The sequence below is a fragment of the Cetorhinus maximus genome, chromosome 8, assembly GCF_964194155.1.
Source record: "Cetorhinus maximus chromosome 8, sCetMax3.hap1.1, whole genome shotgun sequence".
Classification (NCBI taxonomy): domain Eukaryota; kingdom Metazoa; phylum Chordata; class Chondrichthyes; order Lamniformes; family Cetorhinidae; genus Cetorhinus; species Cetorhinus maximus.
This window is the reverse complement of record NC_135886.1, coordinates 121,213,275-121,235,960: the sequence shown is the minus strand read 5'-3', so window position 1 is coordinate 121,235,960 and position 22,686 is coordinate 121,213,275. Positions and strand designations below refer to the sequence as shown.

Genomic DNA, 22,686 nt, shown 5'->3' with positions numbered 1-22,686 from the left:
CACTAGAGCTGTACTTTGAATATCCTGTCTTCCATTCTTAATTAGCACTTTTCTCAGACAAAGACCACCACCTTCAACACCTCTTTGACCCTTTTGTCTCTGACATCTTTTGATTATCTGCTCACACCACACCCTCAATGTGTCTCTTCCCCCCCACCCACCTTAAACCAATTTATATTTCTCCCTTGTTGAAACTATGCTTCAGTTCTGCCGAAGGGCCATGAGGGCTCGAAACGTTGACTGATTTCTTCTCCGCCGATGCTGCCGGACTTGCTGAGTTTTTCCAGGTAATTCTGTTTTTATTTTGTTTTGGATTTCCAGCATCCGCAGTAGCTTTTAGCTTTTTGTTTTTATCAGAATAGTTAACAGTTCACCTGACTATCAGAGTCCAGTGAGACAGGTTCTTTCACTTGGGAGTTAAAATCCAGGCGAGTCTAGGTAGCTGAACATAGGATTTCATGGTGTTTTCTTCAGAATAAGTCTTATTAAATTGAGAAAGGCAGCCTTTATAATACTTATAGCCAGAGGACCAGTTTGACTTTCCAGGCGAATTTAGGATCTTTCAGAAGCAGGTTTCGAGAAGACCTTAAATTTTAAGCCTTGTGGCTTGGTTTAAAAAAAAAAGGGCTCGATGTTATATTCAGCTTTCTGCAGTGATGTTACTTTTGCATTCTGCAGTGCTGTGCATTGCCTGCAAGCAAGAAGGACTTGTAATAAAAAAAGGCCTTCCGAAATGAAAGAGTTTTGGTCATGTGACAACTGGCCATTGATACAGGATGGGAAGCAATCAATGGTCTGTTCAAATTAATGAAGTAGCTTCCACCTCCTATGGTCAAAACCATCAAAATACAATGAAAACAGATAGGAGTCCTTAGCACTTCCTTGTGCACATCAGTTTCGGTAGCTCCCCTTTGTTACCTGGCAGTCCTAGAGACAGGACGTCTGAGATGTTATTGATTTTGGGTGAGTCCTGATAATGGTAGGTGCAACATTCCACAAGGATGTGGTCATTTTAATCCACTTTTAGAAGCTTCCAGAATCTTGGCTAACTTACAGTTCAAAAAAATCAGGTGACCTGTAGCTGCCATTTTGAAAGTCCAACAAGGTCCATTTTTAAGAGCTAATACAGTTTTCAACAATTTGTAATATTCTTACATCTGCCCAGTAAGACAACTAAAGAGAATGTATCATTGCCTCGGGACTCAGAAGGGGCAGGATGCACATAACAGTCGAGCGAGAGACTGCTTCAATGAACATGTTGCATAGATCTTGACCCTACAATAGAAAACTTATTTTGATTGACAAAGGGTAGTCCCATAGCGTGACTTTAAACCAAGCTTATCCAACCTTTTTACGTTAGGGGGCCACACTCAAGGGCCCAGCAATCAAATTTGAGAAAGATAAGGTCAGGCAAATTTTTCTTTTTAAATCTAAGGTATGAAAAGAAACAACTTGCTAACCAAGAAAAAACAACGCCAAAACAATAAATTGATAATTAAAAAATGAGTAATAAATAAATATGGAGTGTGAGTGTGTGTCTGGCTCACTCCCAATCTCAGGGTGCTCACCCACTCACCCTAACCCATTGTGTGAATGGGTGTAAGTGGGTGTTGGTCTGTTGGGTGGAGGTGATGGTGAACATGAACCCTGAGCCTGAGCCTGGGAGTGAGCCAGTCTCTCTCTCATTCTCTCTTTTTCTCTCTCCCTCTTTCTCACAGTCGCTCTCTCTCATTCTCTCACATTCTCTCTCTCACAGTCTCTCTCTCTCTCTCTCTCTCTCACACATTCTCTCTCTCACACAGTCTCTCTCTTTCTGACTCGCTCTCTCACATTATCCTCTCTCTCACTCTCGCATTATCTCTCACGTTATCTCTGACTCTCTCTCTCTCTCTCGCACACATTCTCTCTCTCTCACATTCTCTCTCTCTCTCTCTCTCAAATTCTCTCTCTCTCACAGTCTCTCTCTCACACATTCTCTCTCTTTCTCTCTCACAATCTCTCTCTCACATTCCCTCTCTCTCTGTCTCTCACACACATTCTCTCTCTCTCTTTCACATTCGCACTCTCTCTCTCACATTCTCTCCCCCCTCTCTCTCCCTCACATTCTGTGTCTCACATTCTTTCTCTCTTTCACATTTGCTCTCTCTCTCTTTCACATTTGCTCTCTCTCTCTTTCACATTTGCTCTCTCTCTCTCACATTTGCTCTCTCTCTCATATTTGCTCTCTCTCTCTCACATTCGCTCTCTCTCATATTCGCTCTTTCTCTCACATTCGCGCTCTCTCTCTCACACATTCGCTCTCTTTCACATTCTCTCTCTCTCACACAGTCTCTCTCTCTCTCTGTCTCTCTCACATTCTCTCTCTCACACAGTCTCTCTCTCCCACACTCCCTCTCTGTCTCTCTCACATTCTCCCTCTCTCTCTCTGTCTCTATCTCACATTCTCTCTCTCAAATTCTCCCTCTCTCTCTCTCACATTCCCTCTCTCTCTCTCTCTCACAGTCCCTCACGCATTCTCTCTCTCTCATATTCTTTCTCTCCCTCACATTCTCTCTCTCCCTCACATTCTCTCTCTCCCTCACATTCTCTCTCTCCCTCACATTCTCTCTCTCCCTCACATTCTCTCTCTCCCTCACATTCTCTCTCTCCCTCACATTCTCTCTCTCCCTCACATTCTCTCTCTCCCTCACATTCTCTCTCTCCCTCACATTCTCTCTCTCCCTCACATTCTCTCTCTCCCTCACATTCTCTCTCTCCCTCACATTCTCTCTCTCCCTCACATTCCCTCTCTCCCTCACATTCCCTCTCTCCCTCACATTCCCTCTCTCCCTCACATTCTCCCTCTCCCTCACATTCCCCCTCTCCCTCATTCTCTCTTTCTCTCTCTCACATTCGCTCTCTTTCACATTCTCTCTCTCACACAGTCTCTCTCCCACACTCCCTCTCTGTCTCTCTCACATTCTCCCTCTCTCTCTCTGTCTCTATCTCACATTCTCTCTCTCAAATTCTCCCTCTCTCTCTCTCTCTCTCTCTCACAGTCCCTCACACACATTCTCTCTCTCTCTCTCTCTCTCAGGTTCTCTCTCTCATATTCTTTCTCTCCTGTCTCTCTCTCCCTCACATTCTCTCTCTCCCTCACATTCTCTCTCTCCCTCACATTCTCTCTCTCCCTCACATTCTCTCTCTCCCTCACATTCTCTCTCTCCCTCACATTCTCTCTCTCTCTCCCTCACATTCTCTCTCTCTCTCCCTCACATTCTCTCTCTCTCTCCCTCACATTCTCTCTTTCTCTCCCTCACATTCTCTCTTTCTCTCCCTCACATTCTCTCTTTTTCTCTCTCTCTCACATTCACACTCTCTCACATTTGCGCTCTCTCTCACATTCGCTCTCTTTCCCTCTCTCTCTCTCTCACATTCTCTCTCCCTCTCTCTCACATTCCCTCCCTCTCTCTCTCTCTGTCACATTCTCTCTCTCTGCACACGATCACGCGTGAACACATACTTTTGCATGCTCTAAACTCACTCACTCTGGCAGGCCCCTAATCTGCCATCCAGCTCTGTGCCCCACTCCTGGGCTAGATAGAGATGTGTGATAGTCTGGCTCCCAGCCTGTTGGACAAGCCTGCTTTAAACAATAGCAACTGCCTTCTGCTCAGTTAGGGTTTATTTGGCCTTAATGATATGCAAGGCTATCTCTGTTTCTTGCTGCTGTGAAATTGCTGGGCTTGTCTAATGGAAGATGAAACTAGATGCACCACTGAGTACAAATAGGCTGCAGTTAATTTTTCAATAGTACCTGTGTAGGTTTTTTTTTTAAATTCACTTACGGGATGTGGGCTTCGCTGGCTAGGCCAGCATTTATAGCCCATCCCTCATTGCCCTTCACAGAATCACAGTGCAGAAGAGGCCATTCGGCCCATCGAGTCTGCACCGACACGTGAGAAACACCTGACCTACCTACCTAATCCCATTTACCAGCATTTGGCCCATAGCCTTGAATGTTATGACATGCCAAGTGCTCATCCAGGTACTTTTTAAAGGATGTGAGGCAACCCGCCTCCACCACCCTCCCAGGCAGTGCATTCCAGACCGTCACCACCCTCTGGGTAAAAATGTTTTTCCTCACATCCCCCCTAAACCTCCTGCCCCTCACCTTGAACTTATGCCCCCTTGTGACTGACCCTTCAACTAAGGGGAACAGCTGATCCCTATCCACCCTGCCCATTCCCCTCATAATCTTGTACAGCTCAATCAGGTCATCCCTCAGTCTTCTCTGCTCCAACGAAAACAACCCACGTCTATCCAACCTCTCTTCATAACTTAAATGTTTCATCTCAGGCAACATCATGGTGAATCTCCTCTGCACCCCCTCCAGTGCAATCACATCCTTCCTATAATGTGGCGGCCAGAACTGCACACAGTACTCCAGCTGTGGCCTCACTAAGGTTCTATACAACTCCAACATGACCTCCCTACTTTTGTAATCTATGCCTCGATTGATAAAGGCAAGTGTCCCATATGCCTTTTTCACCACCCCACTAACATGCCCCTCTGCCTTCAGAGATCTATGGACACACACGCCAAGGTCTCTTTGTTCCTCAGAATTTCCTAGTGTCATGCCGTTCACTGAATACTTCCTTTTCAAATTACTCCTTCCAAAGTGTATCACCTCACACTTTTCAGGGTTAAACTCCATCTGCCACTTTTCTGCCCATTTGACCATCCCGTCTATATCTTCCTGTAGCCCAAGACACTCAATCTCACGGTTAACCACCCGGTCAATCTTTGTGTCATCTGCAAACTTACTAATCCTACCCCCCACATAGTCATCTATGTAGTTTATATAAACGACAAATAATAGGGGACCAAGTACAGATCCCTGTGGTATGCCACTGGACACTGGCTTCCAGTCACTAAAGCATCCTTCTGTCATCACCCTCTGCCTCCTACAACTAAGCCAATTTTGAATCCACCTTATCAAATTACCCTGTATCCCATGTGCATTTGCCTTCTTTATAAGTCTCCCATGTGGGACCTTGTCAAAGGCTTTGCTGAAATCCATATAAACTACATCAACTGCACTACCCTCATCTATATACCTGGTCACCTCCTCAAAAAATTCAATCAAATTTGTTAGGCATAACCTCCCTCTGACAAAGCTATGTTGACTATCCCTGATCAAACCTTGCCTCTCCAAGTGGAGATAGATACTCCCCTTCAAAAATTTCTCCAATAGTTTCCCTACCACTGACGTGAGACTCACTGGCCTGTAGTTCCCTGGCTTATCTCTACAACCCTTCTTAAATAGCGGAACCACATTAGCTGTTCTCCAGTCCTCTGGCACCGTGGCCAGAGAGGAATTAAAAATTTGGGTCAGGGCCCCGACGATCTCCTCCCTTGCCTCCCTCAGCAGTCTGGGACACAAATCATCTGGACCTGGATATTTGTCCACTTTTAAGCCTGCAAACACCTCCAATACCTTGTCACTCCCTATATCAATTTGCTTAAGAACCCCGCAGTCTCTCTCCCTGAGTTCAATACCTTCATCCTCATTCCCTTGGGTGAAGACGGATGTGAAGTATTCATTCAACACTCTAGCTCCACCCATAGATTTCCCCCTTGGTCCCTTATGGGCCCTACTCTTTCCCTGGTTATCCTCTTCCCATTGATATACTTATCTTGGGATTTTCCCCACTTTTACCAGCCAGAGCTTTCTCATATCCCCTCTTTGCTCTCCTAGTTGCTTTCTTAAGCTCCACCCTGCACTTTCTGTACTCCACTAATGCCTCCGCTGATTTGCTTCCCTTGTACCTGCTAAAAGCCTCTCTTTTCCTTCTCATCGTAACCTGAATATCTCTGGTCATCCATGGTTCTCTGGGCTTGTTACTCCTTCCTATCACCCTAGAGGGAACATGTTGAGCCTGTACCCTCCCCATTTCCTTTTTGAACACACCCCACTGCTCCTCTGTAGGTTTCCCCATAAGTAATTGTTCCCAGTCTACCTTGGCCAGATCCTGCCTTATTTTACTAAAATCCACTCTCCCCCAATCCAAAACATTTATTTGCAACTAGTCGATTCCTTTGTCCATAACAAACTTAAACTGTACCATGTTGTGGTCGCTATCGCTAAAATGTTCGCCCACCACCACCTCAGCCACCTATCCGGTTTCATTCACCAGAATTAGGTCCAGCACTGCGCCGTCCCTTGTTGTACCCTCTACATATTGACCTAAAAAGTTCTGCTGTACACATTTCAAGAAATCCACTCCATCCAAGCCCTTAACACTATGTCTATTCCAATTAATGTTGGGAAAGTCGAAATCACCTAATATAATTACCCTATTGTTATTGTTTTTACACATCTCCACAAATTGTGCACGTATTTGCTCCTCAATTTCCCGCTGACTATCTGGGGGTCTATAATTAACACCTAACAATGTGGCTGCCCCTTTTTTATTCCTAAGCTCTATCCAGAAAGCTTCATTCGATGTCCCCTCCAAGATATCATCTCTCCTTACTGCAGTAACTGACCCCTTAACTAATAATGCAATGCCTCCTCCTCTTTTACCCCCTCCCCTGTCTCGCTTGAAGATTCTATATCCCGGAATGTTGAGCTTCCAACCCTGCCCTTCCCTCAACCACGTCCCTTGAAGCTAGAGGTGAGTTGCCTTCTCGAACCGCTGCAGTCCATGTGGTGTAGGTACACCTACAGTGCTGTTAGGGAGAGAGTTCCAGGAATTTGACCCAGTGACAGTGAAGGAATGGCAATATATTCCCAAGTCAGGATGGTGAGTGGCTGGGAGGGGAACTTCCAGGTGGCGATGTTCCCATGTATCTGTTGCCCCTGTCCTTCTAGATGGTAGCGACCATGGGTTTGGAAGGTGCTGCCTAAGGGGCCTTGATGAGTTTCTGCAATGCACCTTGTAGATGGTAGACACTGCTACTACTGTTCGTCGGTGGTGGAGGGAGTGACTGTTTGTGGAAGGGGCACCAATCAAGCGGGCTGCTTTGTCCTGGATGGTGTCGAGCTTCTTGAGTGTTGTTGGAGCTGCTCCCATCCAGGCAAGTGGAGAGTATTCCATCACACACCTGACTTGTGCCTTGTAGATGGTGGATAGGTTTTGGGGAGTCAGGAAGTGAGTTACTTGCTGCAGGATTCCTAGCCTCTGACCTGCAGTCGTAGCCACAGTATTTATATGGCTAGTCCTATTCAGCTTCTGGTCAATGGTAACCCCCCCCAGGATGTTGATAGTGGGATTCAGCAATGGTAATGCCATTGAATGTAAAGGGCCGATGGTTAGATTCCCTCTTGTTGGAGATGGTCATTGCTTGGCAGTTGTGTGGCGCAAATATTACTTGCTATTTGTCAGCCCAAGCTTGGATATTGTCCAGTTCATGCTGCATTTGGACATGGACTGTTTCAGTATTTTAGGGGTCGCGAAGGGTGCTGGACATTGTGCAATCATGAGCGAACATCCCACTTTTGACCTTATGATGGAAGGAAGGTCATTGATGAAGCAGCTAAAGATGGTTGGGCCTAGGACACTACCCTGAGGAGCTCCTGCCGTGATGTTCTGGAACTGAGATGATCCAACAACCACAACCACCTTCCTTTGTGCTAACTATAACTCCAACCAGTGGAGATTTTCCCCCGATTCCATTGACCCCAGTTTTGCTAGGGCTCCTTGATGTCAAACTCAGTCAAATGCTGCCTTGATGTCAAGGGCAGCCACTCTCACCTCACCTTGGGAGTTCAATTCTTTTGTCCATGTTTGAACCAAGGCTGTAATGAGGTCAGGAGCTAAGTGACCTGACGGAACCCAAACTCAGCGTCAGTGAGCAGGTTATTGCTAAGCAAGAGCCACTTGATATCACTGTTGATGACCCCTTCCATCACTTTACTGATGATGATAAAAACTGCAAAAGATGGAAAAACCCAGCAGGTCTGACAGCATCTGTGGAGAGAGAACAGAGTTAACGTTTCAAGTCCACGTGACCCTTCTGCAGGGCTAAAAAGAATCAGAAACGTGATGAAATTTATACTGTTTAAGGGAGGGTGGAGTAGTGAAGCTGGATGGAAGGCCACTGATAGGTGGGGGCTAAGGAGAGATTGACAAAGATGTCATGAGCAAAAAGACTAAGGGAATGTTAATGGTAGTAGTAAAGGCTGAAGAAGCTGCTGAGAGTGGCATAAAGGTAAGAAAGCAAAATTTGTTAACAGCAGAACAAGGGTCAGCACTCTATGAAAGAACAACATGGAACAAATAACAGATAGCTCTTTTGGGGGTGGGGTGGGGGGAGGGTGGCGGTGGTTGGGGCGAAAAGGATAGAAAAAGGGATTAAAAAGGGGGGATAAAAAGGGGATGAAACAATGAATAAATGAATAAAAATAAAAATAAGTAGATAAAAAATAAAAATTAATTTTAAAAAAGGGATGAAGATAGAGGAGAGAGTTCATGATCTGAAGTTGTTGAACTCAATATTCAGTCCGGAAGGCTGTAAAGTGCCTAATCGGAAGATGAGGTGCTGTTCTTCCAGTTTGCGTTGGGCTTCACTGGAACATTGCAGCATGCCAAGGGCGGACGTGTGGGCATGAGAGCAGGGTGGGGTGTTGAAATGGCAAATAACAGGAAGGTCTGGGTCATGCTTGTGGACAGACCGAAGGTGTTCCGCAAAGCGGTCACCCTGTCTGCATTTGGTCTCCCCAGTGTAGAGGAGACCGCATTGAAAGGAGTGTCTGGGCCCTTGGACAGTGAGAAGGGAGAAGGTAAAGGGGTAAGTGTTTCACCATCTGCGATTGCATGGGAAGGTGCCGTGGGAAGGCAATAAGGTGTTAGGGGTGATAGAGGAGTGAATTAGGGTGTCCTGGAGGGAACAGTCCCTATGGAATGCTGACAGGAGGTGAGGGGAAGATGTATTTGGTGGTGGCATCATGCTTGAGTTGGCAGAAATGACGGAGAATGGTCCTTTGAATGCGGAGGCTGTTGGGGAGAAAAGTGAGGACAAGGGGGAGCCTATCATGGTTCTGGGAGGGAGGGGAAGGTGTGAGGGCAGAGATGCAGAGATAGGTCAGATACAGTTGAGGGCGCTGTCAACCACCATGAGTGGGAAACCTTGATTAAGGAAGAAGGAAGACATGTCAGAAGAGTTATTTTGGAAAGTGGCATCATCGGAACAGATACGACGGAGGCGGAGAGAATGGGATGGAGTCCTTACAGGAAGTGGGGTGTGAGGAGCTGTAGTTGAGAGTAGCTGTGGGAGTCGGTAGGCTTGTAATGAATATTGGTGGACAGTGTATCACCAGAAATGGAGACAGAGAGGAGAAGGAAGAGGAGGGAAGTGTCAGAGATGGACCATGTGAAGGTGATGGAGGGGTGGAAATTGGAAGCAAAATTTATTAATTTTTCCAGGTCCAGACGAGAGCATGAAGCGGCACCGAAACAGTCATCGATGTACCGAAAACAGTTGTGGGAGGGGACCTGAGTTGGACTGGAACAAGGAATATTCCACATATCCCATAAAGAGACAGGCATAATTGGGGCCCATGCAGGTACCCATAGCCACACCTTTTATTTGGAAGAAGTAAAGACGAGTTTAAGGAGAAATTGTTCAGTGAGAGAACAAGTTCAGCCAGACAGAGGAGAGTGACAGTGGATGGGGATTGTTCAGGCCTCTGTTCAAGGAAGAAGTGGAGAGCCCTCAGACCATCCTGGTGGGAACTGGAGGTGTAGAGGGATTGGAAGTCCACGGTGAAGAGGAGGCGGTTAGGGCCAGGGAAGTGGGAATTGTTGATATGATGTAGGGCATCGGAGGAATCGTGGATGTAGGTGGGAAGAGACTGGACAAGGGAAAAGAGAATGGAGTCAAGATTTTGCTTTTACTTTACTGATGATCAAGAGTAGACCGATGGGACAGTAATTGGCCGGGTTGGATTTGTCCTGCTTTTTGTGTAGAGGACATACCTAGGAAATTTTCCGCATTGCCGGGTAGATGCCAGTGTTGTACCTGTATTGGAACAGCTTGGCTAGGGATGCAGCAAGTTCTGGAGCACAAGTCTTCAGTACTATTGCCGAAATATTGCCAGGGCCCATAGCCTTTGCAGTATCCAGTGCCTTCAGCCATTTCTTGATATCATGTGGAGTGAATCGAATTGGCTGAAGACTGGCATCTATGATGCTGGGGACCTCCGGAGGAGGCCGAGATGGATCTTCCACTCAGCACTTCTGGCTGAAGATTGTTGCAAATGCTAGATATATCATAAGATACTGAAGACCTGACTTTGGTGCTATTTCCAGTGCAGAACAGCAAGCTAGCTAAACACCCAACAATGAGTTGCTGGTCTACCATCTTCTGCCATGAGTTGCAAGAGATGATGATGCATTTTTTATTCTTCATGGCTATAGAGGTGAGAAATTCTTCCTCCCTTTGACTCTGAGAAATGAGAGGGAAATATCACTAGCTGGTGAGTTCACAAGGACCAAGGCCACTCATGTGCAGCTCCAAGAGGCCAATTACTGACTGGTATTGTTACAAATTTTGGAGAAGGTTATGTGCATAATACAGAAAAAGGAGAGAAGTCTAAAGAAAAGGGAAACTAAAGAATAATATATTATTAAATCAGGCTCCATAATGCATACATTGGGACAAATGGCTTTACACAATGCCGTCATGATCATTGCAAGTGGACTCACTCCAGTTCACAAAATGGTAGGATGGGGCATCAAAGAAGAAATATCAAAGAAGGAATAGGGGGAGCTTGTTAGAAAGGTATGGTGATATACATGGGGGATTTTAATCTACATATATAGACTAGTAAAATTAGATGGGCAAAGCTGATGAATTCATAGAATGTTTTCAGGATAATTTCTTAGATCACCTTCTGGAGCCAATCAGGGAGCAGACTAGGTAGCAATATGATTGAATTTTACATTCAGTTTGAGGGAAAGAAGACTGGGTCTAACACTATTTTAAATTTAAATAAGGACAATTATGAGGGCATGAAAGCAAAGCTAGCGAAAGCAAACTGGCAATTTAGGTTAAGGGATGGGTCAAAAGTGATCCAGTGGCAGATATTTAAGGAGATATTTCAGAATATACAGAATAGATATATTCCAACAAGGGAGGAAAAATCCAAGGAGAGGATCCACCATCCGTGGTTAACTAAAAAAGTTAAAGATAGTATCAAACTTAAAGAAAAAGCAGGTAATTGTGCAAGATGGGATTGGGTGGGTGGGTCGGGTGTTTCTCACGTGTCGGTGCAGACTTGATGGGCCGGAGGGCATCTTCTGCACTGTGTGATTTCTGTGATTACAGTAAGATAAAAGCAAAATACTGCGGATGCTGGAAACCTGAAACAAAAACAAAATGCTGGAAAAACTCATCAAGTCTGACAGCATCTGTGGAGAGAAAAAAAAAGGAGTTAACGTTTCGAATCTGCATGGCTCTACTCCAGCTCCGAAGAAGAGTCATAAGGACTCGAAACGTTGGCTCTGTTTTTTTCTCTCAACCTGCTGAGTTTTTCAAGCATTTTCTGTTTTTGTTTCAGAAGATTACAGACAGGTTACAAATTAGCGAGGTCATTTGCCTCATCTTAGCTCATCCACCCAAAAAAATTCTAGTTCCCCACCCTCCATTTTCCGCATCCGGTATTATCTTAAAAGATTCCCAGTGTTTTGCCTCCATGACCTTTCCTGGAAAGTCTATTTCATCATCTGTGTAAAGAATTATTTCCTGATGCCAATCCTAAATTGACCTTTTTATTAATTACAGTCTATTTCCTCCTGGGTTTATCTTTCTCATCCACTATCTATCTTATACCCCACCCCCAAGATCACCTGAAAGCCCACATTTCTCCATCTGTTTCCCATAACCTTAGACATGAGGGATCAGCCACATTGGACCATAGTAAATGAGTAATGGCCAATTCTTGGTATATGTTACTTTTTTTTTCCCCCTTATATTCTTTCATGGGATGTGGGCATCGCTGACAAGGCCAGCGTTTGTTGCCCGTCCCCAACTGCCCTGCTAGGTCATTTCCGAGGGCGGTTAAGAGTCAACCACATTGACTCCAGAATCACAGCACATGTAGGCAGGCCAGACCAGGTAAGGATGGCAGATTGCCTTCCCTAAAGGGCATTAGTGAACCAGATGGGTTTCTACAGCAATCGACGATAGTTTCATGGTCGCCATTACTGAGACTAGCTTTCAATTCCAGATTTATCAGCTGAATTTAAATTCCACCAGCTGCCATGATGGGATTTGAATCCATGCCCCCAGAGCATTAGCCTGGGTCTCTGGATTAGTAGTCCAGTGGCACACTTGTCTCCCCCTATGTGGACTTATCAGACAGTCCAGAATAGAAATAATATAGTTCTGTTACCAGTAGCCCAAACTTTTATCCCATATGTGAAGTAAATTTTGAGTTGAATGATGTTGAGAAGCTATATATTAATATTGTATCTATAGTGCGATGGAGAGATTGGCTTGAATTTTACCGACTGAGTGGATGGCCCAACATGGGGAAGAAATCCTGTCGCTGGCACACATGGGCAAGCAGCAGGATGTCCCCCTGAGTTTTATGGGCAGCGGCCAATTAAGTGGCTGGTGTCAGGGCTGCCAGCCTATTAATGTCAGCAGCCCGCCCCCAAAAGCTGCCAGCCCAATCAGAGGGCCAGCAATTCAGCAGCATCACAGGGAGCAGTGGCCACTGCTGAGGCAAGTAGAGGCCCTGCAGTCTACAGAAGGTAGGCAAAATTTTTTAAAATGTACAAGACTCAGTGCTGGAGGGGAAACCCCTCCAGGAAAATAGAAGGGGCGGTGGGGACTGCCTTCCCTGCCCACCCCCTCCTTATAAAATCATCCCCCTCTCCCCTGGTCTGCCATTTGGCTGGCAGCCTCCTCACGCAGCGGGGTGTGGGGGGAGTCATCGATCCACCGGCACAATAAAATGACCCCCAGCTGGGCCTTTATTTACAGAAATTGGCAACCCGCCTCTTTGCCGCGGGCAGTCAGTCTACTTCAGGTCCAATGGTGGGACAGGGGTGGGAAGCCAATCCAACATGGTTCCTCGTGATTTTTTTGCACCCCCCCTCCCCTTTCTGGGGGCAAATAATTCATCTCATTGTTTCTGGGTGTAGAATAGTTAATAGAGGCTATTATTTTTTTTAAAAATGGTACTAAACATATTACTCATACTTGAAGTACTGGAGCATAATGGCTTATATCTGAGGATCATAATGGAAACTTGAGAAGAAATAGTGGAGTTTCTGACTAATTTTCCAAAAATCTATGGATGCTAAAATTATGCCAGAGGGTAAGGTGGTGGCGCGAATGATACCCTTTTATCAAAAATGAGACTGAGGCTAGCCACAAATTTGTAGGTCAGTCAATCTTACTCTATGGTAGAAAACTTAAATTAAAAAAAGAAAACATTGGAAATCTGCTAAACAGGTCTGGGAGCATCGGAGGAGAGAGAAAAACAATGATAACGTTTCAGGTTTTATGACTGTTCATCAGAGCTGGTCATGAAAGGTTATCGACCTGAAATGTTAACTGTCTTTCTCTCTCCTCAGGCACTGCCAGACTTGCTGCACAGTTCCAGTATTTTCTGCAGATATGTTTTTTTTCAATTGATTCCATTATAACGTAGCGTCACAAAGATTACCTTTTTTTTTTAAACTTATTTTCGTGGAAGTTATGGGTTACCAAAACCTAGTTGTAACAATCCTGGATCTTCATTTTATCCAGAAAGGATATTGCTTTCATTTATATTCTATCCTCAATCTGCAGAGACACAGCTAATTGGTATGTTGTTTAATATAAATTAGTTGGAACACCAGTCAGCTAAGGATTATGTGTTCTGACACATCAGATCATTGAGAGACAATGCATGTCATCCGGCACTTCCTAGGGATACCTGTGCCATTAATGTTGGAATGGGTTTTATTCAGAAATTCTGAGCAGAAAGATTAACTAAATAGACAATGTTAATGCGACCTCTCCAAAACCAGTGGGGGCTGTTCCTCATTTCAAATGGTAGATTTTATTGGCAGCTCCATGAGCCAATTCTTGATATAAGGAGCTCTGGGAGAGTGAAAGATGCAGGACAATCTCTCTTTCTCTCCAGTCAATGAGGGAAGCCATAAGCTTATTGGTTCGGTATGTACACATAACAGCTCCTAAAAGCAAGATATGCCAATCATGAAGTTCAGGGATTGTTGACTTGTGAAGTAAACCCATTAATAGTGTTAAAAATAGCAGTTGTGTATTTTATGTTTTATGATACAAGGAACAGCAGGAAATTGATTGAATCTTACTGGAAAGCTATGTTCTGTGTGTAAGGGTATCTGGCATAGCAAGGGTTAGTGTGGGACTGGGAAACAGTACCGCCCACAGTGCGATGTAAAGAGACACATGACCTGAGACTGGAGTCAGTTGTGGACTGGACAGAGACCTGTGAAGAAGCAAGTGAGGAGTTAGCTCAGCTTGGGCCGTACCCTGTATATATGTACATAGTTATGTGTTATCAATGAACACTTAGGTTCTGATTCTTGTATGGTTGAACATTCTTTGTGAGACCTACTGAATGTACAGCATATTAATATAGCCTTATGATGCATAGGGGATATACCGAAGGTGCCACATGTAAGGACACAGCATTCAGTAAACACAATGAAGAGTCTTATTGCTACAGACCCCAGATCATGTTATCATTTGACTTGATCCTGGTCACTAAAGTTATTGTACAATTTGTAGAGGACACAGGTTTACTTACCGGAGTTTGTAACGCCAGCATTAGGTTGGTAGGCCATTTCTAAACACTCAATTCTCGGAGCTGAGCCATGGTCCCTAAACTCGGCTTAATTGTTGCTCTTCAGCATTACTTTTCTCAGTGTATTTAGTTACAGTTTCCTTGTTAAAGAAAAGTGTCCCACACCCCTGTGCACACATGATCTATAATTCTAATTAATTGTGCCTTAACTCTGTGCAATTTGTTCCACTTGTGTCCAGTTGCCTGTAATTCTGATCCCATTCATGCATCTGTGAGAAAATTGGACATCCCAGTCTTCTGCCCTGCACTTCCACATGGAACATAGGAAATAGGAGCAGGCGTAGGCCATGTGACCCTCAAGCCTGCTCCATCATTCAATTAGATCATTGCTGATCATCTTCCTCAATGCTATTTTCCTGCACTATCCCTATACCCCATGATGTCTTTACTATCTAGAAATCTATTGAGCTCTGTCTTGAACATACTCTGACTGAGCTTCCACAGCCCTCTGGGGTAGAGAATTCCAAAGATTTACCACGCTCTGAGTGAAGAAACTCCTCATCTCAGTACTAAGTGGCCTACCCCTTAATCTGAGGTTGGGTCCCCTGGTTCTAGACTACCACTGCTGACCACCCCACCCCCACCACTGCCTCTGCCAGTGGAAACATCCTTCCTGCATCTACCTTTTCAAGCCTTGTAAGAATTTTGAATGTTTCAATGAAATCGCCCCTCAATCTTCTAAACTTTAGAGAATACAAGTCAAGTCTCCTCAACTCCTCATAGGACAATCCTGCCATCCAGGAATTCGGCCTGGTGAGCACTCCCTCAATGGCAAGTATATCTTTCCTTGGATAAGAAGACCAAAACTGCACACAATACTCCAGATGCAGCCTCACCAAGGCTTTATAAAATCACAACAAGATCTCTTTACTGTTGTATTGGTTGAGCCCTCACACCCCCCCACTCCCCCCCGCCCCCCACCACCCACCCCCCACCCCCTCAGCTAAACCTTTGTCTGTGCGTGGGTTGGAATGGTCCAGAGAGAGGAGAAAAAAAATTTCTATTTTTAAAATGCAACCTTTCATGCTGATGCCTTAAATGTCATTGATAGAAGACGGAGTCAATTGCTACTCATAAAATAGAGCAAAGGGTTGAATAAGCATTGATTAAATGCTTAGAAGAATGTACCTTTCCCGTAGCAATCTTGTTAAAGGATGGACTGATTCCTGTTTATTCAAAGTCTGAAGAATATTCAACCCTTTGAGAACAGAAAACTCTCTCTCTTTTGGAGTAATGTTCAGCTTTGTGTTACAGAAGATCATCTTTGATATTATATATAAACTTGTATGAAATAATATTCCATATTTAAGTCTGACCTTAAAGTAAAGTTGTAATGATAGGGATGTTCTATCAATTTTCCCTGTAATTTTAAACATAAAAACCCCTCCTCAATGTTGTCTTCCAAGCTGCTCTGTACATTTCTCTGCATGTAAAATGCAAATGAATGACTGATTTCATGCTGACCTTATCCTGCCTCCTGGCACAAATTAACTCAATCTTTCAATTTTTTAAAATTAATATAAAAACTCTGCTTCACTAAGGTTTTGGCCTCAATTTTTCAGCATAAACTTGCCCAAACAGCTAACATGGCAGGCTCTGGGACATGCATTAAGTGTAGCCCTGTACAGTGTCAATCTGGGATTAAAACTAGAGTCGAGAAATAAATTGAGACAGTATGAGTGATGCTGCTTAAACTTTCTGAACATTTAGGCAAGAAAATTGGAGTTTCAGCCTATTGCCTAGTAATAACTAGTAATAACTAATAATGCAGTGGCATTTGGTAGGTTCAATATGAATGCAGCTTTAGGAATTGTTCCAACCAGACTCCATTTCTATTGCACTTTGTTCTTATGTATGTTGGAGCTAGTTGTATTGTTTTGATGCTGGACTTAAAATGCTGCTCCATTCTTCACAGGGTAAAGTCTATATGCAGCATTGCTATTTGTGTTATGTCTACAGGAAATTTTGGTAATGAACATACAGATAATTCCCATTTTGCTTCATTTCTTTAGAGCATCAGGCACAGTATACACAGCAATAGACATTGCCACTGGACAAGAGGTAAGTCCTCATCCATACAAGTTGCCTTCAATATGATAGTTCAAGTAATGAGCCCTTATCCTGCTTATTTTACATTTGTGGTGATCGTCTTCCTGTATTATTGCCTATTGTATTAAAGCTTGTGTAATTGTCTTTCTATATAATATATCTCAACACTACACAGCACATGACACTAGGATACATACCATAACCCGATGGGTTTAATGTACCACTGTCTCTTATGTTAACTTACATGGTTTTTATGGTTTCCTTCTTCAATCTAAAATTTTGCAAAACACACTGAGTGGAATTTAATCAAGGTTATATGGGTCTTGCCCTCCAGCTAGAGAGCTGGTGAGAACCCTCCATTGTCTCCATTAGGGAAGGCCTGCTGTGTTAGTGGCCACCTTTGGACCTTTCCCGAGATTAAGGTTCCTGGGGGCGGAAAGCCCACCCTTCACCCAAGAGCTGCCGGCTACACGAGGCTAGGTCCCTCAATCAGGCACTGAGTGCTTTTGAATGAGTGTGCCCGAACCGACCCGACCCCGACCCGACCCCCACAAGCAGCCAGCAAGCAAACCCAATGAGGGTTTGTTTGTGGGCTTCTCATGTGGTAGTGACTCCGCATGCCATTGGTTGAATACAAGTGTGATGAGTCCCTTAATTGGGCATTAACTGCCATCAAGGGCCTCCATTAGCGTCTGGGCTGGGAGGCCATCAGCAAGTCTTCCCGCCCCATACTTAATCATGTGGAGGTGGGAAGGCAGGAGGATCTCCACCTGGCACCCTCCTACCCAATTAAATGACCCACCTGCCAACACACATGCCTGCTGGCAGCATTAATTTCTGCCCCGATGTGTAACCTAATGCAAAAGTTTTGCTAAATCTTCAGAAAGAAGCACTCCAAATATTGCACAATATCCAAAAGTTACAAAGCAGAACAACGAGTTTTATGTTAACTGCCTCTGCCTTTTACAAGGTGCACCTTTAGCTGCCTACATTCAACAAACATGGAAGCAAACCTTTTGTTTGGCTTACAAAATTATCACATCTGCACTGTGTCGCTACAACGGATGAAGTGTCTGGTGATCATTGTACATCACCATTTTCTCAGATGGGATCCAAATTGGAACAATGTTTGGACATTTTCCAAATGTTCATAAATTATCCCAATCCATTAACACTTGCATCTAGAATAAACATTCAATGTCAGTGAGGCTGACTGATGCCCTCCCTCTGCCTTCATTACATGAGTAATATTTTCCCTCACTGTGCCGCTCTATCACGTCTTCTCTGCTGACTTGCATTTGTAGGCTGCTTCTAATCAATTGCCAGAACATTCTGCATACATTTCTCTGAGGAGCTTTGTGTCCTTTGCAAATTCATGGCATTTGTTTGACATTTTGAACTCTGGAGCTGACAGCCGTCTGACTTTATTGCATTTAAATTGATTTCCAGTTCAGCACATTCACCATCTGACAGTGAAGAGCGGAGACATTTTATCCCTGGGGCTTTTATCCTGATGGGAATTATTGAACATCAGGGAGTGGGGGGGTGTTTGTGTTTTATTATTGGTATTGTTACAATCCCAGCTGATAATACTGGACAAGTCAGATCCCAAACCTGGCTTGATAAAAACAGTGAAGAAAGTTACTGAACAAATTCACAAGAGTTTACTGATGAGCTTTTAACATAAAGAATAAAACATTTATTAAACAAGAAAAATGGCCTATATTACACTAGACAGAAAGGTTGGAAAGATCTCTGTACAAATGCAAGAAAATGATTCAAACTCCGGCTTTTCCCTTTATCCCAGAAATACCCTTACAGACACAAAAACCCAATGAAGATTTACCACTATCTTAACACCAAGACTTCTTGCTTGGGCTGGCCCAGTTGCAAAAGGTTTTCTTCTGACAGGTTTCTGAGCATTCACTAGATGCTTTTGATCCCCAGCTGATACCTCTCCCTGAGGCACCCAAAACTGCACTCTTAAACTCACTATTACTTCAACTGCAGAACAAACACAAGTTCCCTAAGCAGCCTTGCAGTATTTCTGATCAGAGAGCTTAGAATTCCTGTCTTCCCTCTCTGACATACACGCTCTAAACTTCTTTTCTGTCTATCCCTGTGTCTGGACCCCTGTTGCTAGGCAATAGAACAGTTTTTTCTACTTTGTGTTTTTTCCCAAAAGCACTATAATTACTAACCCCTTTGTAACCCACCTCGTCACTTCAAGGGTTGTAAAACCTCATTAAAAATGCATGTATACAAACAAATCCTGAAATCCTGACCTTTCTGCTAGGAGGCTCTCCAGACCTCCCGGCACCAAGCTCACAAAAAAAACCTAAATGAAACAGAAACTGTAAGTGGGATTTTCCAGCTCCGCCCACCACCACAAATCATCTGGTCCCACCAAAAGCCAATGGACTGGCTGGGCCATTGCATTCCCCTCGGCGGGTCCCACCATGGCGAGGCCAGAAAATCTTGGCCCATGTTCCACCTTTCTTAACGTACAAATATAAATGAAACTCATTGTCCCTAACAGTATCAGTGTTTGAGTATTGTGGGATACCTGATTTAGTAAAGGAGTTGTATGTGGAGTGTGTAGGGTATTTTGTGGGAAAGGGAGGAAAAACCAATGAAGAGAGGGAGATAGAGAATTCAAATATGGAATTTACTTTCTTCATTGAGTTGCTCCCAATTCCTTTCATACCATTTGTTCCATGAACATTGTTTGAAACAAAGCCAATTCAGGCAGGCTATACACACAAAGCAATAGCAGACTTATCCCAAGTGCAAGCCTCTATTGCTCTTATTACAACTGTACCCGTGCTGCATCACTTGCGAATTGACTGAATCTCTATCAAAACGGAACATACCTCGTGTGTTCACCAAGTCCAGCTTTACTGCTGGACCATTTGACCTTGAGTGTGGCAGGTGTCAGGGAAATTGAACCCCATCCCCTTCTTACCTGACATCCACATATACACACGTTGCAGCTGAGACTGCTGGATTGCAATCAAAAATAGGAATCTTAGTTTATTTTGCCTTCCCATAGCCAATTCTAACACTGCACCACAACTCTGGGTAAAGTCATCTGAATCAACGTGCAGCAGAGATCAAACCTCAGGCCTTCCAAGTTCTGTGTGGCTCAGCACTACATCAAAGGGTATAACCACCCAATGTGCTGTAAGTTTTTTTTCTCATAAACGTTTCATCAAGGCACGATTTCACTAACCTCTGACCTCAACCAAATCGACTTACAGGTGGCAATCAAGCAGATGAACCTACAGCAACAACCCAAGAAGGAGCTGATTATAAATGAAATCCTTGTCATGAGGGAAAATAAAAATGCAAATATTGTGAACTATTTAGACAGGTGAGTCTTTATAAACACGCAGCTTGTCAACTCTGAATGTAATCCTAGACGTTTTGTCACACAAGCTCCCACAATCCTTTCCCCTCCTCCGTTTCCAGTAGTTATAACCAATAAAGGGATCTGGTCAAAGGAACTGAAAACCAGTTTATTTTTTATATGCCCTGTGATGTTCCTCACACAGCAAGGTACAGATTAATCTTTAATTCCTGGAGACTCCAGGACAATTGTGGGGCTTTGGCAGCCTTCGGCATAACTTGGCTCACGCCTGAGAATGTGTTTTTATTTATTCTTTCATGGGGTGTGAGCATCACTGGCTAGGCCAGCATTTTATTACCCATCCCTAATTGCCCTTGCAAAGGTGATGTTGAGCCACCTACTTGATCCACTGCAGTCCATGTGGTGCAGGTAGTCCTGTTAGGAAGGAATTTCCAGGATTTTGAGCCAGTGACAGTGACGAAACGGAGATACGGACTGGGATTTTCCGGTCCCTCCGAAATTTCCGCCGGAAGACAATGGACTTCCTGCTGGTTCGCCCACTTTTCCGTTCCGCCCAGGAAAATCTTCCCATGCCGGGATGGTGTGTGGCTTGGAGGAGAACTTGCAGATGGCGGCAGGAGAGAATTTGGACAGGTGAGCCCAGAAAGTAATACCTGTATCTCAAAATAACAACAAAAGTCACTTCAGGGTGAATTCATTTCTATCGCTATGCATAGGTGGCTGAGGAGGAAGGACAAGGACTTCGCAAATGTCTACGTTTAGGCAAAGGTGGAGGGGGCCCACAGAAATACCCTGTACTTTATTCATAGAAATGTTGGTCAGCCCTGTGCAAAATATCATGCAGGTATCTACAGGAGTGAAACACAATGCTTCAGGTATATCTGCATGTGAAGGCCACTTACCACTTAGACCAGTATTCAGTGGCTATGGATGTTTGATATTAGCAGAGCTGTGGTTTCTCATTTTCTAGAGGGATTTGAAACTAGGAAATGAACACCAGTTCACATTAGCAGTCTAATCCTGACTAATCCACAAGTATTCCTGAAGAGATGCCCATGCAGCTGTGATGAGGAAGTAAGGTTGAGATGGTCATTTTCAGGATCAGATTGCTCTTCAATTACTCCTCCATGTTTGGAGAGGGGGGAAATGCCAAAAAGCTTCTGTGCATCGCGCTCTAATCGTTGACCCTGAGATTGGGAGCTCATGTCTGGGAGGAGTTAGGTTGAATTTTATGCCCTCTCATGGCGTGTTTGGAGGTGGGGGAGGGCATTTAATCAGGTGGGCGGGTTGCATGTGTGAGCACCCCACCACCTCCCCGTCTTTGCCAAAATTAAATCCAGGGTGGAAGGCCCATGGTCCGACTTCCCGCTCCACCGCCAATTGAGGTCCTTAAGCAGACGATCAATGGGTGTGTCACCAGGGGGCATCAGGACAAATAGACTGTGCAGACCGCTTGTCGTCTCCTGGGGACCCTCCTTCAAGGCACTCGATGCCTTATCAAAGGGACCCGCTGAGAGCCATCTCCTACCTTTTGCTGCTGACCTGTCTACACACCTCTAGACCCTCCACCCCTCGAAGCCCCTCCCACCATGACTTACCTCTGGTCTGGGTTGCTTTGTGACCCTGTGCCTTTGGTGGCTGTTATTCCAACTGCAGCCACTGCTTCCCTGATGGTGCCAGTGAGCAAAAAGGCTGCCGGCCTCTGATTCACTGGCAACTCTTGGGCGACATTTCCGCCCCTGGGATTCTTGATCCAGGAAAGACCCTCCCCCCAGTGGTCACTTAACTGTGCTTAATAGCTGTGGGCCTTCCCAGAGGAGGCAGAGTGGGTGTCTTGCCGACTCTTCAGCTGGCAATGATGCCTCCGTAAATTCCCCTCCATTGTGACTGTCCTCAGCTCTAGGTTGCTTGATGACAAACTGCTTTTTCAATATGGAGACACGAATCTGGATCTTGTTGCTTCTCACACTTTATTTGTGAGTTCGGGCCACCCTGAGATTGGGTTATAGTTATCTTTTAAATACATTTTATTGAGTGGTAAGCTGAGTTTCTTACTGTTCTGTTTTTATGTCAGTTACCTTGTAGGGGATGAACTCTGGGTAGTTATGGAATATCTGGCCGGAGGTTCCTTGACAGATGTCGTCACAGAGACCTGTATGGATGAAGGTCAGATAGCAGCAGTGTGCCGGGAGGTAAGCACAATTTAGTTCATCGCACTTGACTGTAAATGTTCAGCAAATGAGCTGCAGAGGAGCCGCTGAGGATTATGCAGTTTAAGAAAATATGTTGCAAAGTCCATTGGACCGAGAGTCCATCACAGTTGAGAAAAGGAAACTCACCAGATAGACCAAGCTGCTATCTGCTAATACACACCAGCAATACAGCATCTTGAATTTACTCCAGTTTTTAGTGCAAACAAGAGCGCGCTTAATGGGCA

At 44.5% G+C, this 22,686-nt stretch overlaps 1 protein-coding gene across 5 annotated transcripts in view; it reads left to right on the top strand.

Moving 5' to 3' along the window:
• LOC144683928 (serine/threonine-protein kinase PAK 3) overlaps positions 1-22,686 on the top strand; it is a 220,547-nt gene that overhangs the window by 175,595 nt on the left and 22,266 nt on the right. For all 5 annotated transcript variants that reach the window (XM_078547514.1, XM_078547511.1, XM_078547512.1 and 2 more), the window contains 3 exons: positions 16,843-16,891; positions 20,140-20,252; positions 22,324-22,441. In XM_078547514.1, the coding sequence (XP_078403640.1) occupies positions 16,843-16,891; positions 20,140-20,252; positions 22,324-22,441 (280 nt within the window). The remainder of the gene's footprint in view (positions 1-16,842; positions 16,892-20,139; positions 20,253-22,323; positions 22,442-22,686) is intronic.